Raw genomic sequence first — 21,017 nt, forward strand, 5'->3', positions numbered from 1 at the left:
TTGTTTTTTTTTTTTTATGTTATCATGTTAATGTTATTGGTTAACACTTAACATACTTTGTTACTCTGTTTTGTAACTTGTAGGATAATAGGACTATAGGAGTTCATAATGGATGGTACTGTTGGTGGTAGTAGTGGGGGTGATAATATAAGCACGGCTGCTGCATATGATCCATCCAAAGACTCAACCAGAAAGGCCAAATCAAATGACCCTGGGTGGAAGTATGGGTATAGGCCTAACCCTTCAGACAAGAACCTTGTTAAATGCACTCTTTGTGGAAAAAACCTCCAATGTGGAATTAAAATGTTAAAGCAACATTTGGTGGGTGGATATGGAGATGTTGCTAAGTGTACCAAGACAACTGTAGCGATTGCTACAGAGATGAATGCAGCTCTTATGCGCAATAAGAAGAAAAGGATGCAAGACATTTTGGATGATGATGATGTTGATGTTGATGTTGATGTTGATGCTGGTGCTGGTGCTGGTGCTGGTGCTGGTGCTGATGTGGATGTTGATATAGAAGTTGAAGGTCAAAGACAGTCTGGTAGGACTTCTTCTTCTACAACCTCTAGACTTATTCCTAGCTCTGGGACAGCTGCTAAGAAAAAGACAGTAGTCATTCAGCCACAAGTAAAGGGCCCCATGGATGCTCATGTTAGACGGACTCCTGAGCAAGTGGTTGTTGAGAGGCATCTTAAAGGTAGTACTCAGACTACTACAGAGAACCGGTTTAGATAAGCGGAAGAAAAAAAGAGAGTTGATAATCACATTGTTGACTGGGTTTATCAGTGTGGTATTCCATTCAATGCTCTTAAGTCAAGGAGGTTTGAGGTGATGGTGGAATCTATTGCACAGTACGGGTCAGGATATAAGCCCCCAAGTTATCATGAAGTGAGAGTGCCATTGTTAAAGGCAGCAAAGGATAGAACTGCAGAGATGAAGAATAAATATGAAGAGTATTGGAAGCAGTATAGGTGCACTCGAATGACTGATGGGTGGATGGATAAAAGAGGAAGGCATTTAATTAATTTTCTCGTTAACTGTCCAGAGGGGACTTATTTTATGGAATCTATTGATGCATCTAGTATATCTCAAACTGCAGAGAAGTTGTTTGAATTGATTGACAACAAAGTTCAAGAAATTGGTGAGGACTATGTTGTGCAAGTTGTGTCAGATAATGCATCGGCTTATAAATTAGCTGGTACAATGCTGATGCAGAAGAGGACAAAGCTATATCGGACTCCCTGTGCAACGCAGTACATTGACCTGATGTTGGAGGAAATAGGATTCTTGAAATTTAATAGGAATGTGATAAGTAAGGCAAAATAAGTAACCAACTTCATCTACAGGAACCCACACATTCTTGATGCAATGAGGGCTAGAACAAATGGGAGGGATCTGGTGAGGACAGTAGCTACTAGATTTGCAACTGCATTTCTCACACTTCAAAGCTTGTTAAAACATAACGATGACTTAAGACATTTGTTTATTTCTGAAGAATGGACTAGTTCTAATTTGGCAAAGACCGAGGCTGGGAAGAAAGTGGTTGAGACGGTGTTTGCTGTAGCATTTTGGAATGGTGTGGAAAATTGTCTTAGAGCTTCAAAGCCACTTCTTACTGTCTTGAGGATTGTGGATGGTGATGAGAGGCCTTCTATGCCTGAGGTTCAATTTGCCATGGATGAGGCAAAAAAGAAAATAAAAGAAAATTTTGGGGATAGAGAAAGGCAATACAAGAAAGTGTTGGATATTGTTAACCGGTGTTGGGAGATTCAGATGGGGCGTCCTTTGTATGGAGCAACACTATTTCTTAATCCTGGCAAATTTTTTTCTTATAAGGAAGGTGATGATGGTGGCTACCAAATTATATCTTCTCTACAGCTTGCATTTAATGAAGTCATTGAAAGAATGATACATGAACCAGCTTTACAAGACAAGATAAATACTCAAGCCACTTTGCATAGATATTCTCGAGGTGGTTTTGCCTCGGATATGGCGATTAGATCACGGGCAACCATGAGTCCTAGTAAGTAGAGTACATTGTTTAGTTGTTTTATTTGTGTGATATATTAAATATTAATCTAGCTAGTTTTATATATATTTATTTTTTATAGTTACTTGGTGGGGTTCATTTGGAGGTCATGCTTTTGAGCTTTCAAAGATTGCAAGACGTATTCTAGGGCTTTGTTGCTCCTCTTCTGGTTGCGAGCGCAACTGGAGCACATTTGAGTTTGTAAGTAGCTGGGTATTACATCTATTTCATATTTTAGAGTTTTTATTTTTTGAACAATAACTATTTTTGTTGTTCTCTATTGTTTATGAATTCAGATTCATACCAAGAAGAGGAATAGGCTGGAACATCAACGTTTGAATGATCTAGTCTATGTTCAATACAATCGCCGCCTAGAAGAAAGGTTTCAACAAAGGCATCTTGATAACAGAAATTATGATCCACTTATGGTTGACGAACTGGATTTGAGTAGTGAGTGGATGATTGACGAGCAAGTGGATGATGTAGTCCATCCCGATGCTGATCTCACATGGGACGTTGCTGGTAGAGCAATGAGGGCAACAATGGAGGGGCCCAATCGACCCAGGAGAGCTCAATCATCAACCTCTAGAGGAAATTTGTGCTACACACACCGTGGTAGAGGGAGGGTTGTTGGGGAGTCATCAGAACCAGATGGGGAAGAAGATTTAAAAGAAGAGATGATGTGAATGATGACTTGGATGTCATAGATAACTTTGGTGAAAATGCAAATGCTTCTAGTGGACAACAAAGGAATCTGCCATCTGCTGATTTGTTGGATGATTATGATGATTAAGTTATTTGTGTTTGACTGTTTGAGTGTTTGGATTTTATGTATTGCCTTTAAACTTTAAACTTGAACTTCGAACTTGGATGATTAGTTAAGTTTTCTTTTTTTATTTTATGTTGAGTTCACTTGCTATCAAGCTTCATGGCGTCAGTAAGTCATTAATAGCTTAACAGGTTAGTAGCTTAACAGAGTAGCCACTTATCCTATCATTTGATCTATTCTTAGGTTTCCAAATATATATCTCTGATTCATATATGATATATTGACATATATACCTTTTACTTTGTTCAGGTTGCTCACTCACTTCCAATCATTGCTTTCAAGCTTCAGTCACAGGTTAGCCTTTTACTTTATACTTTTGTGTGATGTACATGTTGATTTCTTATGACTTGATGAGTGATGAATTGATGTATAACTGTATAAGTCAATAATTTATGTTGATTTTTGATGACATGATATGGCTATGTTGATTTTTTTATGATTTGATGTTACTTAATGTTTGTTTTATATGTTATAGGGTATATATTCTAGGCTTATAGCATGCTATAAAAACTTTAAAAAATAAGGAAAATAAAAAAGTAACATATTAAATAATTTTTGAAAATAGAAAAAATAAAAAATGACACACGGGCGATCTGACCGCCATGGCAACGCCAAAACGGGCGATTCATCGCCAAATCGATTAGCCAACCCTCCACCGCCTTGGATCGATTTGACACCGTGACAACTATGGCAAAGGGTGTTGTTATTAAGGTGATCTCATCCTCATCCTCCTCTCATAGGATCACTGAGAAGAAGCTTGCAAGAGCTACCAATTTTCAACAATGGAAAAAAATTGTGCAGTTACTTTTTGGGAGGTCATGGAGCAGAGTATGACTATGTTCATTCACAGATTCTTGGAGATGACAAATTGGTATCTCTTGTAGATACCTTTTCCTGAGTCTTACGGATATCTCGAGAGAATTCTCATGATCCTACACTAACGAACAGCTCCGCTCTTGTCGCACATAATAATAATTGCGAAGGTCCATGTGGTACTGGCAATGGTAGTAGCAAAGGGTAACCTATTGGTAATTCTTCAAATAGTTCAAGGGCAGTACGAACATACCACCATTGTGGCAAACCAAGACACATCCAATGTCTCTGTTGTAAACTTCATGGCAATCCTTCTCATAAGCAGTTTGCTAATTCAGCCACGGTTGTTGAGCCTTCTCAGCCATGACAATCTGAGAGTAAGATGGTCAAGATGACCGATGAAGAATTTGCCCGGTACAATCAGCTTCAAACCCAGGCTCCTCAGCCTTCCACTACTACTTTTATCCAGACAAGTAATGCCATTACATGTCTCTCTTCTTCGTCTCATCCCTGGATAGATTCAGGTGCATCGTATCACATGTTCGGTATTTCAGGAATGTTTTCTTCCTTTAAGGAATCTTTTGCTAATGTCACGTTGGCTAATGGTTCAGTTGTAAAGGTCAATGGCACTGGCACAGTCTATCTTAATTCTTCTTTTCCGTTTATTGTTTGTACTTTATTTTTTAGTGCAGTGCCATTGGTACTGAGGAAACAATTCTTCTCATATCATAAGAGCAACAAAGTTATGTGCCATTGTTGCAATGAAACTAGGCATCATGCCTATCAATGCCTAACCCATAACCTTTACACCAAAGCCAAGGAAAGTGAGGAAGAGTCCAAACATGTTGAGGATAAGTGTAAGATGGGGGGCCGGTAGGGGTAGGGAAGAACTCTCAGAGATGGGTCTCAGAGTTGTAGGGGAGAGGGAGGGGGAAGGAGAATCGCACACATGCCCCCAATCTTCACAAACACTCAACTCAATTCATCTTTTCTTCAATCTGACTTGTCTATTGGTTACAACCAATTTAAAGGAAAAATAAAAGACATAAAATTGAAACTCAACTGAAATAAGAAACTACCTAAACAAAGAAACAAATTGCATACCGATTCTCTAAATCCTATGTGAATCTAACTTTGCTAAAATAAAGTGAATAAAATATAATCAAAGACAATCTTCTTAAATAAAGTAAATTTCTAAAATCCTACTAGACCCAAAAAGAATATGGATCTGGTTCATTTGGGTTTGGATCGGTCCATGGGTGTGCAACTACATCAGTACACACGAGCCTGAAAAAGGTACCAGTGATGACGAAGCCCAAGAACCTGGAGAAGTGACATCCCAACTGAATATTGCGAGGTGTATGTTCACAAACCTGAAGTTTGAGGATACTAGCGAAGAACCAATACCTTACGCATAAGTTTGGAGATAAGACTTGATGCGGATCCGGGTTCCAAAACTCAGAATCGGATCGCTTGGGGGCCCACAATTAACAACTAGAACAGTTTTCAAAGAAGTAGGGGCATTCTTGTAAATTCAAATAGCTCAGCACTTAAAAGAGAGGAAAGATAAATAATAGGGCCAAACTGAAATAGAAAATAAGAAGAGGAGGGGTAATCTGTAATTACTAAAGGAGGAATTAATAGAACACAAGTTAGGAAAAAGAGGGGGTTAACTGTAAATAGAGAAAATTAAGTCACTTGAGAATAAAAAAAGAAGAAATCTCCTTCTTCCTTCTCACAATACTAACCAAAGGCGGAAACCAGTTTCTAGTACGATGGGCAGAAGTCCTTCATCTAAACCCAAATTAGGTTCAGATTTTAGAGCTTAAATCTCAACTCAAGGCCTTCTTGAATGCAACCGAAGAACCTCCAATATTATAGATAAGCACAAAGGTTTAATCTGGTCAGATTGTACCTGGCGGAAGACAGGAAGGCAGGTTTCAGTTTCAGTGTGAAACTTCCAACAGAGAGCACCTCCAACTCTCACAAGAGAGAGATCGACCTACACTTGTGGTGCTGCTAACGTTGCCCAGAAACAGGGGGCTGAAGTGAATAACAGAAGGATAAGGAAACAGAGGAAAAGAAAAAAAAAAAAAAAAAAAAAAAAGATGAGATAAAAAAGAAGAGAAGGAGATCATGAAGGGAGAGATTAGAAAGTTTCAGAGAAAGAAGAAGTGGGAATCGACAGCCATGGTTTCAAAACCAAAAATACCTTAATCAGTTCATTCAATTCAAAAACTGTTTGTTACTAGAGTATTACATGGCTTATAAAAGAAAACTCAAACATCAAAATGGTAACTAATTTAAAATGGAAACTAATCTAAAATTAGAAGCTAAATAATACCAAAAGAAATTGTTTCTAAAATCAAAAGGAAATCAAATCAAAGGTAAACTTTCCCTAGACCCATCACCCAACTGCATCAAGACTTGTAAGGTCACCATAAACAGTGGCAGTTATATGAATGCGGTTTCTCAAGCCACCATTCATGATTGGCCTTAAGCCAAATATCCATACAAAGTTGCTTGGGTATATGGAGGCCGTAACTATAACGGTCCTAAGATAGTGAAATTCCTCGTCTAGTAAGTTCCAACCCCCACGAAAGGCATACGGATCTGGGCACTGTCTCGAAGAGAACTTCGGTGAAATAGACATATCTGTGAAGATGCGGACTACCAGCACCTGGACAAAAAGACCCTATGAATAAAACGGACTATGTAATGTACTTTATCTGTTGGGTTAAGTGCAAGCATTTTACCATAGGTTTATGTATCAATCTACCCTTGTTTGATTCCTATTGAAGCATATACTCCGGGGGTGGGTGCAAGGCAAACGATTTCAAAGCGGACTTTCCATTTATTTAAGTTGCTTGTTTACAACTACTCGGCTTAGGGGCAAGCACTTGGGCGGAGAAAAGCTGATCTACGGGCACCATTGCGCTAACACGCGCGCTGTAGCTTTTCAGCTTGCTACACCACCACTCCAGTTAGTCATCATTGTTTAGTTCCAATACTATTTTCCAAGCATAGGGACATTGTTCGGTGTGACGTACTACCCATGGATGTGGCACACGTCTTATTGGGAAGCCCTTGGTTATTTGACCTTTATGTGAAACATTTGGTAGATCGAACACTTATATGTTTGTCAACAAACGGAAGAATCTCAAACTTAATCCTTCCCAATCTCGAGTGTCGAAAGTGAGTGGTGAGACAATGGTTTTAAGTATCGGTGCGTATCGTGCCGTATCGGTAGGCATCGGCACGATACATACCAATACGCTACGGGGAATTTTGGGCCTCTTTTTGTGTATCGGCGTATTGTACGTATCGTATCATGTCGTACCGTATCGGTACCGATAAGTACGATACTCTACGATACAAACTTTTGAAAATCTGAAAATTCCCGAGAGTATCGGTACGTGTCGGTACGTATCGAAGGTATCGTGTCTTATCGTACCGTATCGGTACTATACGGCTACTTAAGTGTGAATTTTTTGTTGTTTGAAACAAACACTTCACACTCTCACCAACAATTTTCTATCTTTTGCTTATTTCTTCCCCTTTGATTCACACACATTTTTTGAGACTCAAATGGTAGATTGAAAGAAACATTGTGGAAGTGAATGGTTCAAAGAAGGAGAGAAACATAGTCCAAGAAGAACCTTGAAGGCTTGAACTTGAAAGTTAAAACATTTGAATAGTAAGTTCTTGAATCTTTACTCACTTTTTTCAATTTTAACCTTAGATTTTCAAGTTTTTTTATAAATCTAAGGTTCATCATACTTAGAATCACATTTTGCGCATCATTATTACATGAAATCATTGGATTTATAAGGATTTACAAACTTTTTTCAAGAGAAAATGAGGGTTTCAATTTTTTTCAAATTTCTTAGATCTACTCATGCTCAATGGTTAAAAATGTTTAGATTTTTTATATGTTATGTAAAAACAAGTGTTCTACAACTTCCATGGAAATTTTTTATTTTTCTCAAAAAAATATATTTTTTTAATTTTTTTATTCCGAAATTAATTTTTTTAAAAAATCCCCAAATTTTTTATTTTTTTTAGAAAATTTAGTTCATTTGACTCTTAAAATAATGTCATAACTTATAATTACTAAATACATTATTTCAAATGAAACCCACATTTTTTCCCCAAAAAAGTGAGGGTTTCAATTTTTTTTTTATTTCTTAGATCTACTCAAATATATTGGTCCACACTTTGTTGATTTTTTATATGTTCTTTAAAAACATTTAATCTACAACTTCTATAAAAAAATTTAATTTTTCTACAATGAATGGGAGACCCACTACCATAAATATTTCGACTGGGGTAAATATTGTGCCTATATTCGACAATATCATCGTAGTTGCTCCTATTGAAGAAGAAGGTCCTAGCCAAGGATTTGAACCACCACGACACTCTTCACGGCACTCATCACAGTGGCAATGGCAATGAGGAAAGAAAAAACTGTAAGAAACTCAAACATCATCATTTTGAACATTTTCAACTCAATATATTTGTCTATCAATACGATACCCTCTACTTAAGTATTTATGCATTCTACATGTTATATATAGCTTTTTTTAACTTTTTTTTATGCAAAAGTGTATAAAAATGTGTTCCCTATCCATTTATGTGTGTATCTTTAGCGTATCTCCGATACGATACGATACCCTCCGATACGTATCTTAATTTTGACCGACCGATACAGCGACCGATACCAATACTTTAATCCTTGGGTGAGACGGGTGAATTCTTTTAAAATTAATCAACAGAACTGGCTGCACAACCTTCATAGACAATAGTTTAAGAGAGAATGCAAAGCATTTGAAGTGGTTTATGTCATGGTTTCAAAAGAAGAGAGAATATTCCCTAGATGTTCCATTAGAGATCCCGAGAGAGGTTGCTCCTATATCCTCTGTGTTTAGTGACATTGTCCCTGAGGAGTTTCCAGATGAACTTCCTCCCATGAGGGATATTCAAAATGCAACTAATCTTATTCCGGGATCATCACTTCCCAATCTTCCCCATTACTGAATGAATCCTCCATAACATTCAATGTAAAGAACTCATCAAGGAAATTTTGACTCTAAGCCCAAGCGTAGTGCTTATTTTATTAATTTCAAAGAAAGATGGCAATTGGCGTATGTGTGCAAACAGTCAAGCAATCAAAAGAATATCATAAGGCATCATTTCCTGATTCCCAAATTGAACGATATACTTGTTATGATGGTTGGTTTGGAGATATTTACCAAAATAGATCTAAGTAGATATCACCAAACCCGCATCCAGCCTAGGCATGGGTGGAAACCACCTTAAAAGGATGGTTTGTATGAGTGGCTAGTCATGCCATTTGGCCTTACAAATGCACCCAGTACATTCATGAGACTGATGACAGGTGCTAAGGCCTTTCATAGGGAGGTTTTAGGTCATCTATTTCGTCGAGAACCATGAATGATCATCTCTCTCATTTGAGGCAGGTTACGTTCTCCAGCAAGAGAAATTGATTGTGAATTTGAAAAAGTCCACCTTTCTGAGTCCCAAAGTGGTCTTCCTTAGGTTTGTGAGAGGCCTGAACCAACGAGTGTTCACAAAGTGCATAGTTTACACAGTTAAGCCACAATTTATAGGAGGTTCATACAAGGCTTTAGTTCGATTATGACTCTTATCACTGATTGCATTCGAAAAGGAGAGTTCGGTCGGACCAAATGCTGCTGCCAAAGCTTTACAACAAATCAAGAAGCAAATGACCAAAGCATTGGTGTTATGCCTTCAGGACTATACTTTGCAGCATGAGTCCGCAAACCTTGGACTGAATTCAAGTTGGTGTGAACTGTGAAGCCAAGCCCCCTTTTTCTTGCCTAATTCTTCTCTCTTAGGCTACCACCCTCTCCCCCTCCCTAATTACTTTTCTACCAATCTCAATTTTCCCAGTTTTGACTTAAATTATAGCCTCAAACATAATGGAGATTCATCAATTAACATCAAGGAGGCATTAAGGACATATTCTTTGGCGTTTGTAGTGACTTAGTAGTTGATCAAAGCACTCCAACTCGCAGGGAAGCAAAGGAAGGCACTGACTATCAAGTATTAAATTTCCATAAAAACCTAGAATGAAATTTTTTTGCACTTATATTTTGGAAATTTCATCATTTATGTCTGCTGTTGCATGTTATGAGTTTTATGTTAGTAGACCTTCCAAACCCAAATTCACTTTATCCGTAAGACTTGTATTAGATTTCCCAAACCTGTCCTGCACCAGGTTCCATCTAAACGCCAGTATTCATATCAAGAGCATTCCTAGACAATATTCTACCACTGACAAATCATTTTTCAACAGGTATGCAAATGCCAATGCCAAATGCTTCTTGCTGTGCATTGGACATGCAGGCTCAACGCACCATCTCTTCTTGGCCTGCCATATATTTTGGAGGTTTGGCAGTGCCTCTAATGGTCTACTAATGCTTGACTTGGGAGGGCTTATTGAGATCAATAAGCTCATCTAATGCAGGAAAATCCAATGAGTGGTTTAGATTTGCTTCACAGGGTATTGGATTGGTTGGTTGTGATTTCAAGCATCGCCTTACAGGAGATTGGATTATTACCGTCACTGTTCTTCAAAGGTACCCCTAGATGGTCAAAACACCTCTATTTTGCGTTACATCGGTGTTGCTTGATAGATTATTGACTTACCTACCTAACAAGACCAGAACTTGCTGTTCCAATTCGTATCAATAGAGTTATCAGCAGTTTACTGATGCTGTGTTGATATGTGATGGGATTTCTTTCTTAGGAAGTTTAATTATATAAGGAGTTTTATTTGAAGTCTATTTCTTTTATTAGTAATTTTATTTGATAAGGAAAAGGGGTTGAAGCGTTGAGCACTTACATGTACTGCTAAATTGTACTTAGATGCCTATAACGAGTTTTATTTATTATAGAGGGTCAATTTCCTAGTTGTTTTATGATTTTGTCAGAGCCAGTCTAATATCGTTACAGGGATGGGTAGTATATAGGGTGGTAAATAAGTTTGTTTGTGGTGCTGATTTTAATGAAATTGAGCCTTAAGGCATTGGTAGTGGTTTGGAGTAAGAACTGTCAGTGATTTCTCCTCCTTTACTGCCGTTTATCTCCCGGGGTAGCAGCCTGGTTGATGTTGCTAATTAGATTTTTCTAGTTCGTTCTTTATTTTTCAACAATTATATCTCAAGTAAATATGTGGATATAAGATACGTATGATGGTATGGTACTACAGTGACTAGTGTAAGAACTATGGGGGGATCAAGGTAGTGAATTCTCAATTAGAATTGGGTTACATCAAGGATTAGCTTTAAGCCCTTATTTTTTTGCACTTATCATGGTTGATTTAACCAGACACATTCAAGACGAGGTTCCTTGGTGTAGAATTTTTGCTAATGATACTGTTTTGGTGGATGAGACAAAAGTGGGATTAACACCAAGTTGGACTTATGGAGATCGACCTTAGAATCAAAAGGTTTAAAGAAAAGTAAAACAAAAACGGAGTATATGATGTGTGACTTTAGTTACGCTACGACAGATAATGTGGTGATGAAAATTGATGAGAAGGAGATTCTGCAAAGTAATTATTTTAGGTATATTAGTGTAAGGTTGAATAGGACACCCAACCCCAAATACAAATCTCCAACACAGTACCACTGTTAGTATTCAACAGTCCACCCAAACCAATAACAGAAACCTCACAAAGAACTATTGGCTAGGACAGAAAACACCACTAAAACCCAGCAACAGTGATATAAACAGATCACCTAACTCGGGTGATATTAAGACTTAACTAGACCCAACCCCAAATAAAAATCTCCAACACAGTACCACTTTTAGTATTCAACAGTCCACCCAAACCAATAACAGAAACCTCACAAAGAGAGCCTATTGGCTAGGACAGAAAACACCACTAAAACCCAACAACAGTGATATAAACAGATCACCTAACTCGGGTGATATTAAGACTTAACTAGACCCAACCCCCCCCAACGCAAGTAGTAGCCCTTAACAACAGGTAATTAAACTCCAGAGAATAGATCAACAAATCTGGGCAGAATACAGATACCTGAAATCTGAGAAAAATAGAGCAGAACAGAGAAAATTTTTAACTCACTAACCAAAGCCCAGGAGGGGCTGAAATTAGGTCGAAGGTAGTTTATAAGGAGCTTAATAAATCCTAAAAATCCTGGCCTGAATTAATGGCTGGTTGCAGTGTTCCGCAGGTTCTTGAACTAGGTCACATACTAGGAAACTTTCAAGAAGTTCTGCTGCAAGCTTCTGCTGACCCTGAATTGCTGGTTGAAGGTAACCTGGGGGAAGCCTATTAGATCCCCAAAAGATGGGCTTTCATGGCCCAGCAGGTAGGAAGATCTGGGGTTGAAGTTGCAGCCCAAAAAAAACTTCAAACAGGAGCTGCATGTCTTCAAAGAAACCCAGATCACAGCAGCAATAAAATATGATGTAACCTTGAAAATAATCTTCAAACAGATCTTAGATAGTCCACACAACACTCAATAAAACAGAAGAATAAGAAAAGAAATGAGAAATTGATGGAGGGGAAGAAGGGGGAAGAATAGAGGGATAATTGGGTTGTGTCTCACTCATCCCTAGGCAACTCACCCACTCAAAGGCCTCTCACCCAACTGTATCTCATAGCCAATCATTTTGTATACAAATCTTTTCATTACTTCAAATCTTGGGTGATCTCACAAGGATCGATACATCATATAGGCTAGCCTTCAAAAAGGAAAGAAAAACAAAATAGAAACTTAGAAGGAAAAGGTAACATAAGAATTTAGAAAGTCCCTGTCCTTGTACAAGAAGAATCAAACTTAAAGGAAAATAAAGAAAAAGGAAACAAGTTCAGGATCTGCTCTAATACCATTTAAATATCCAACCCAAAAGTTTGAACAAAATTAGGAAGAGGGACTCACAGGTATATGAGGCAACAGAACTCTTTAAGGGTAACCAATGTGGGACACTATTCTCCCAACAGTTGGGTCTAGCCCTGTAGCCCATAAGCCCAAATAATAAACAGGCTGCTCCTAGGCGTGAGATCTAGATACTCCTTGAACTATAGACCAGCCCAAACCACCCAACCGGCCCAACTCAAAGTTCCACTTATTATACTTATACAATCCACAGTGCAGCCCACCCTAATCACTGTGGTTGGAAGAGAGAGGTAAGCAAAGAGCTTCATCCACCAGCAGTGGTAGCTCATGAAACCAACTATCATCAGTGACATCAATGAATGGGCCCTAGTGGCTTCTAACAAGGAGGTTTTTGGCTTTTACCCTGTCTAGGAATATATACAGATATCTTCTTTTTTTCCCCTTTTTACTTCTCCTTCTCCAAAAATTTTCTTCTTTATTGTTTTTCCCCCCTTCTCATACCTCTTTCCAGTTTAGATATTCAAGGTTGCACTCATAGGGCTAGGTTAGTTTCATATTCCAGCATTTAAGTCCCGAGATCAGTGTTTTCCTTAAGGTTTCAATCTCTATAACTCTTGATATCTAACAGGTCTTTATTTCTTCGCGCTCTGAGTATCAAGTATTGAAGAATCAAATGCAGCCAGCCAGTGATGGGGTAGCCTTAGGGAAGAGAGGGAAAATCACATAAAGAGGGGTAAGGGATCACAGCAACACACAAATTCACTAATCTAAAAATTAAATTCACTCTAAAAATCAAACATTGAGTTATGCAAGTATATAAAGGGAAAATAAAAGACTACTCCTACTTAGACTCTAATACCGAAATAAACTCCTACTTAGACTCCAAACAGAAACTTATTTCTCTACCTCCTACGTATCCTACTCAAAGACAAATAAAAGACATAATGTAAAACTAACTACTACCAGCCCTTGTTGGACCAAAAATTTGGGTCGGACCGGTTCTTCTTGGTCCTTGGCTTCCATAGCCGGTCCTGCTGGTCCAACCAGATAAGTGCAACTGTATCTACATCAACCAGTCTGAGTATCAACTCTTGATATCTACAACTTTCTTCCCTTACGTTATCCCTCGTCTCACATTACTCCCTCAATTTCCTCCCAATTACACCTTCCTTCCTATCTCCTCTCCTAAACTTTCTCTGTCTTTCCTATTATATTGAGTCTTCTATAGATCTGATCTACCATACGACAACACTTTTCCTCCCTTATTAATCCTATTTTCTCTCTCATCTACACCTACTGACAACCTATTTCCTTTCTTATTTTCTACTTTCTAGTCCTACGGTAAGCCTTGTTAGTTGCCACATATATTTTCTCCCCGAAATTTCTTCACTAGTTTCCGTTATCATACCTAATCAGATCTGGCCACATCAACCATCAGATTAGAATCTTTACACCAATCCTTGATTGGGCCCATCACTTGTTGATCCATCATTCGATCTACATTTACTGGCATCAGAGCCGAACCTGAAAAATATTTTCAGCATGGAAGTTGACCCTTATATATGACCTATTACAAACACTCCAAGAAAGTTTCTGCATCCAAAGAGAATATCATATACAAGCCTCTGAAGAGTTCAATAAGAAAATTAGAGTTATACTTTAAGTTTTGCAACAACAAGTTGAGGGCAAGTTGATTGAGGAAGCCTTTGACGATGAAGACACTAAAGAGTAGTCCATGATCAGAATCGAAGATAAATGGATCGATGATCTGATTGAAGATCAAGAGCCTCCTACGGAAGATTATGTTAAAGAAGAACAAATCACGATCAACTCTTTTGAAGTTGAACATGTGGAAATAGTTCTTCTGCAACAAATCTTCAACGGAGTCACTGATTTGTTTGTGAGAACCAAAGAATCATCAAATCAAGGCAACTGGTTATGGATGGCGATCGAGCAGCATTGATCCTCCCCTACTATAAAACTTGAGGACGAATTTTTTTTCTAACACTTGGGAAATTGGTGTAGTTAAGGGTGTCCAATTGGGACAAGTAGACCTTGTAATACTTTATTTTGGCCCATGGTTGGGTTCTATGGGCCTTCAGCTTATTTTGGGTTTAGTTTATGTAATGGGCCTCTTCTATAAGCCCAAAAGTTAGGATTTATGGGGTACACAGGATTAAGTACATGGATAAGATTGTGTGGGTCCCATGTGTTATTAAGTAGCCAAGTTAGTTTAATCTAAAAAAGTCCTTGTTAAGTGTATGAGTTAGTTTAGGAAAGTTTAAAGTAATTAGTGGAGTCCATTTAGGAGATTTCATCTCTATTTTTATAAATAGCAAGTAACCAACCCACCCCTCCTCCAGATTAGTTTAATCTAGAAGAATCATTTTTTAAATTTTAGCGTTGAAGTTAATTTACAAAGTTTAAGAGTCATTAATGGAGTCAATTAAGGAGATTTTATCTCTATTTTTATAACCAACCAACCCCCTCCAAGATATCGATTGGAACAAATTAGTTTTGTTTGAAAATTTTCCTTCTGTGGCGTTCTCCCTCCTCTCACTTGCCTTGCAAGTTGTCTTCTTTCTCTCGGTAAGTTTCTCCTCTCACATTATTCCCTCTCTTTCCTCCCAATTACCCTTACTTCCTTCCTATCTTCTCTCCCAAATTCTCTCTTTCCTATTACATTGATTCTTCTTTAGATCTGAATTTTCAGATCTAATCCTCCCATGCAACACTTGGTCATTCCTATTTTCTCTCTCATTTACATCAATCAACAGCGTATTTCCTTTCTTAGTTTCTCCATTTGTTTTCTACTTTTTACCCCTATAACAAACCTTATCCCATGTATTTTCTTCCTGAAATTTCTTGTACAAGAAAACACCCATTGCGGCTAAAGTTATACACTATATACTCCATCTTTATTCTACTAATCTTAAAACTTCTTGATTCCAAAGTAGATCTCTATAACTCCAACTTATCGTTAATCCTTGCTACTATCTCATCCACTAGAACAATATCATTGGAAAAAAGCGTACACCAAAGAATCTTATCTTGAATGTTCCTGGTTTAATCATCCATGATAAGCGCAAACAAATAAAGGCTTTGATCCTTCATGCAACCCAATTGTAACTAAGAATTCGCTACCTTGACCACCTACGGTTCTCACACTAATCACCACGCCCTCATACATGCCTTTAATTATATCTACATATTCACTCGACACCCTTCTCTTCTCAATACATGCTAGATTAAACTCTCTGGGTACTCTATTACATGCTTTTTCTAGGTCAATAAAGACCATATGGAGATCCTTCTTATAGACTTTAGATCTTTCCATGAGCCTCCTGAGTAGATACATAACTTATGTCGTGGATCTACTAGGCATAAAACCAAATTGGTTCTCTGAGATTATAATTTCTCTTCTTAGGTGAGTTTCAATAACCTTCCCCCATAATTTCATAGTATAACTCATCAGCTTTATGCCTCAATAGTTATTGCAACCCTGGATATCACCTCTATAGTCTAAAAACAATAAACACCAAAATTTGAGTTTCCAACTATCTATAAAAATCTCTACTTAATTTTATTGTAACACGTAATAACCAAACGATGCCTAAACTCCAAAAACCACACACAGTTTGTGAGGTTCACAAGTCGAGACCGAAAGGATAAAGCAAAGATCTACTGAAAAGTAGAAAACTTGTATTGTGACTTGTAGCCAATTCTAGGATTTATATTTGTACCTATTGCTCATCATTTTCAGTGGAGGTCCATAACTTCCATTGCACTTTCTTGTGTTTTGGGAGGGCTCAATCTTCCCCATATCAAACGAAGATGTTTTCCAAACACAACATAATAGAAATCTTTTGTTATCAATCAAGAAAAGTAACATCTCCATCATCCACCTACGACCACAACAGCAAGTCCCAAAGTAATAAAGCCACGGGACACACTATGACTTTAATTTATAAGAAGATGGCTATTGGATTCCGATTATGCAAATAAAAAAAGACATACTGGGTTTTTCTTTTCTTTTCTTTTTTTCTCTGGCTTTCCTCAAAAAAATCTTATGGGCTTTTCTTTTTCACCCTCAAAACTGAAACTTACATTAAGAAGAGGGAAAGAAAAGTCACAAGATAATTCTTTTAAAAGCTAGAATTAAAGAAGCATAATCCATTTAACTACACCTAGCAAAGCATGAATTCTTCTCCAAATAAAGTGAATTGCTAAAAGAAGTACAATTCACCTGGAAGGACTGAAGAAGTTTGTGTTGGTAAATAACTCTAAAAGTTTGTCCAAGTGAAATCCATTGAAAATTAAAGAATCAACATCATTAATTGCAGGAACCAATGTAGGATTCTCATGCATGACATTAAAGTATTTCCTATGCCATTGACTCTTAGAAAAATTGGATTTCTCTTTCAGCTTGATTCCATCAGATATTAGTAGATTCACTTCTTAATCACCACTCACAACCCTCCCATGATATATTCAAAGGTCCACAAGTTTGACCCACTAGTTCTATGATTTTGGGCGAGGGATATGGTCAAATGCAATTGCTTACATGGGGAAACATAGTGTCAAAAGGATCTAAATTTAGAAAACTATCACACATCATCCTTCTAAAAATTGAAGAGCATCCCATCTTAAAGTAATACAATATAGGTCCAAAAGCTTCCATTCTAACACAAGTCAGCAAAAGATTTTTTACTTTTTAAGCTGCTAACTGTTTCACATGGACAGAGGTGACCGTGCACATATTCCATGCAGCCTTGACCCCCGCCCTCTCCAAACCATTTATTACACGCAGCCATTTCAAATTCGCATATTCAAAAACAATATCAATGTATCCTGTGGGTATTAGACTGATAATAGAAACTATAACCATTAAATTAGCTGGCAAGAAATGAAAACTTCATGACAGAAAACAAAGGCAACGGATCAAATTAATGAAGGAGATGAAAGACGCACTTCTGCTTCAAAGTACCCGAGTGTCACATCTCCAGCTCCATCTTGCTGTGGTATGAATCCACTCGTTTGGAATTGTGGTGCAAAATCCTCTCTTTTCCGCTTTCCAGAAGAGACAAAAAAATCCTAGATTTCACACCAACATAAGGTGTGACAAATTTCAGCAACAGTATGTCATAATCATATTCAAGGATATATAGGAAGGATTTTTGTTGGCCGAAGAAAATCAAAGAATCTATTCATTCCAGAGTTTTTAATCACATAAAAAACTCTTTATTATGAACTCCCCAGTAAACCACGAACCTAACCATTCTCCTAGGATAAAGGATACCTGTGTTGCAGGTTGATGAGAAGCTCCTCTGTCCAATTCGTCCCGTCCTTCCACATAAGCTGCAGTTCACATACATATACAACTATGAAAATCATTGAAGGCAGTAGTAGCAGAAAAGTAGCCATTTTACCTACCAACATTAACATCAACACCAAGAGGCCTTTGATTCATCCAAGGAGACGGTGGTTGCTGTGACAACAAGGGCAGAAGATCAGCAGTTCATATATGGTCAAAAGAGCTACGAAGGCAGGGATCATAAACCAAGGCTGCCCGCTAAAGATAGGATAGACAGTTTTTTCAACTCAATAAATTAAATTTTTTTTTTTTTTTTAAATCTTACAAGAAGGCCTTCAGAATTCTCAATAAAATGGGCAGATCCGGATCAAATAGCACATGCAAACCAACCTATTCAGAAAAACCAGAAAGGAATGAATGTGGGCTTACCATGTACGGACTAGGTCTTCCAGGTTTGGTCTCAGTGCCGCCTCCAGTGTTCTGCACACTAGGAAAGTCATTTGGTCCGGGAGTAAGTTGATACATCGAGTTGTCCACCGTTCCTGGCAGGGGAGTCTGAATGGGAGTGGTGGGTAGAGGTGTAAGAGTCTGTAGAGGTGTCTGCAGGGTAAAACACCATTCGATGAGTCAAAAAACCTGGAAAGGTTAACCGATGAAAAAAATCAACATATGAACTCAGGCGACAGAGTTGAGAGAAAGAAGTTACAGGTGGAAAGAGCATATCCGCTGTAGGAGTTTCGTACTCCTCCGTACCCTCGTAAGGAACATTAAGATCGTGAACAGGTGTGATTGGACCACCAGCGGCCGGTTTTTGTCCGGAGGACCTCTCTATCGGACCCATTATAGCACCGCATTGCATCATTTTCATTTCCCAGAGCTGGAAAGTCCCGAATAATCAAGAAAATTAAAAGGGAGGAAAAAAAAAATGGGGAAACAGAACTCAAACCCCAGATATGGGAGGATATAAAATCCTAGACCAAAAACGAATTCATGCAATATCTTCAACTGTCACTAGAACCGAAACTAACCACTCCAGAAAGGAGAAAATTCTAGACAGTTTGAGGAGAAAAAGCAATCAAAAGTCAATAAATAAATATACCGCTTGGAGCTCATTGAGAACACTCTCTCCGGGGCCGCTGCCCTCAATAAAATCATTCCTGACCTTGTCGATGACGTCTTCGACGACATGGATGTAAACGGAACTTGTTGTCGTAGCCATTCTCCCCGCAAAATAAAGATCAGAAGCTTTCAGCTCTCCAATGAAGGGTTTCCGACCGCGTAGATGGGAAGCAGCTGAAATCGGGATAGCTGAGAAAAGCTGTCCTCGATGTAAATTCAAAGAGATTCGAGGACACAAGCATCGAATTGGACTTGCAGAAAGAAAAAAAAGGTGCCTAGGGTTTTTGGTTTCTCAGCTATCGTACACAGAGAGAAGAAAATTTCGTAAGAGGAGGCGAGGCCGAGGGGAGCCGACCGGACACGGACAAGAAAACGAGAATAAAGAGTGGAATATAAATAGGTTTGCATCCGTTTGTAAGCCTTGGGGCCACGTGTGGAAATCTGCTCGCCCCTCTCTCTCTCTCTGTGGAGCTTTTGGATAGCGAAATGTCCACAACGCTACTGGGCCTTAAATGGACTTATTCATGGAATCCTTATGATTAGGCTTCTGAAGTCCAGGTTCCTTTCATGGATTTTAATGGGCCCATAGCCAGGTAGGCCACTGGTAGACAGCTATAGTGCTAAGCATCTAATGTGGAAGCCCATGCTTCGGATTCAACTGGTCGTTCAGTGCCTCATGGGCCGGCTTATTGTTGATGTCTTGATGACTTCTTGTTTTTAATTTATTCTTTTGCTGTTATAGTTTTATGTTTCCTATTTCAGTCGTCCAACAAGGAGGTTCATTGCCCCATTCTCCAATCAGATGTTTGGACTTTGGATGTTTCCTTGCCAAAGATAGTGGATGCACTCATCTCGTTTTTTAGTCGTATCAGAATGATACTATCCTTAAGATTTTTCAAACACGCCTAATTGAGTTGATCATGCATTTATTTCTTTAAGATTAACACAACCCTAGTCTTATAAGATGCACCTCTAAACATGATTATATAAGGAAGTCCAAAAGTCATACTTATTATTCAAACAATCAAAATATTGGATATGCAATGACTTAGAAGAACAAAATCACCATTTCTTTGTATTGTTAATGATGCCCTAAATAATTTGCAAATCCCTTACAAACTATATAGACAACATACATTTATAAGTATAGATAGATATGTATGTTTATATACATGTGCATCTGTATGTGCACAAGTGTCGATGTGCACATATGAAAGTGCATGTATACTCATATGTAGGTGTAGGCCCATATTCACACCCGTCCTCGACATAAGAAATATTTAATTAAAACATTTGACACTAACAATAAATAAATCTAATGTGATAACCAATTCTGTAAAATAATCAATAAAATTAAAAAATATTAAATATTAAAAAAAAAATGGTAACCAATGTCAAAGGTCTATAAGATTCTAAAGCCCACTTCTCTCCATTGGTTGGTTGGATAAACCAAGAGGGCAATTGCATACTCAAAATGACAAACTAGATCCAATCACCAAGGTTTAATTCCGGTCTGCAACTATAAACACCCCAAAATGCCCTCTTTGTTTCTGACTAGGACCTATACATGGACAACAAGACCAAGCCCATCGTCACTAGCTTGGCACTCACTCTATTATGTTTTCCATAATAGATGTGGGATCAATCCCCCGTATGACTAATATAGGTTTATAACATACCATCATGCTTCTAAACCAACATCTAAGCCACCCACTTCGGATCAAGAAGTCCTTTCTAAGAGCTCCACTCTATTCTAGGGTTTCTGTCTAACGGCAAGTAGCATTTTCGTACCTGCTTCACTCTTGCACCAAGTCACCCCTTCCTTGCGGGAGTTGGGATCGAAGATTGGTTGTTCTGATACCATTGATATATACCTTAGAATAACTCAACCTCATAAACCAACTTACAAAATGATGGGAATCCAAAAGCATATCCACCCACATCAAATCTCTTTGCAAATTGATGTGGGATCAGTCCCCCATATGACTGATATGA

The 21,017-nt window shown here is 38.1% G+C and overlaps 1 protein-coding gene across 1 annotated transcript in view; it reads right to left on the reverse strand.

Annotated features, from left to right (window-relative positions):
* Positions 1-19,397, reverse strand: part of LOC122057775 (transcription initiation factor IIA large subunit-like) — a 37,566-nt gene extending 18,169 nt beyond the window's left edge. The window contains exons 1-6 of the mRNA XM_042620031.1: positions 19,003-19,397; positions 18,610-18,780; positions 18,333-18,503; positions 18,023-18,077; positions 17,889-17,947; positions 17,561-17,683 (exon numbers count right to left, since the gene is read on the reverse strand). Coding sequence (XP_042475965.1) covers positions 17,561-17,683; positions 17,889-17,947; positions 18,023-18,077; positions 18,333-18,503; positions 18,610-18,780; positions 19,003-19,122 — 699 coding nt within the window. The 5' untranslated portion in view covers positions 19,123-19,397. The remainder of the gene's footprint in view (positions 1-17,560; positions 17,684-17,888; positions 17,948-18,022; positions 18,078-18,332; positions 18,504-18,609; positions 18,781-19,002) is intronic.
* Between the last annotated feature and the right edge of the window lie 1,620 nt (positions 19,398-21,017).

This window comes from Macadamia integrifolia, chromosome 12 (assembly GCF_013358625.1).
Source record: "Macadamia integrifolia cultivar HAES 741 chromosome 12, SCU_Mint_v3, whole genome shotgun sequence".
NCBI lineage: Eukaryota > Viridiplantae > Streptophyta > Magnoliopsida > Proteales > Proteaceae > Macadamia > Macadamia integrifolia.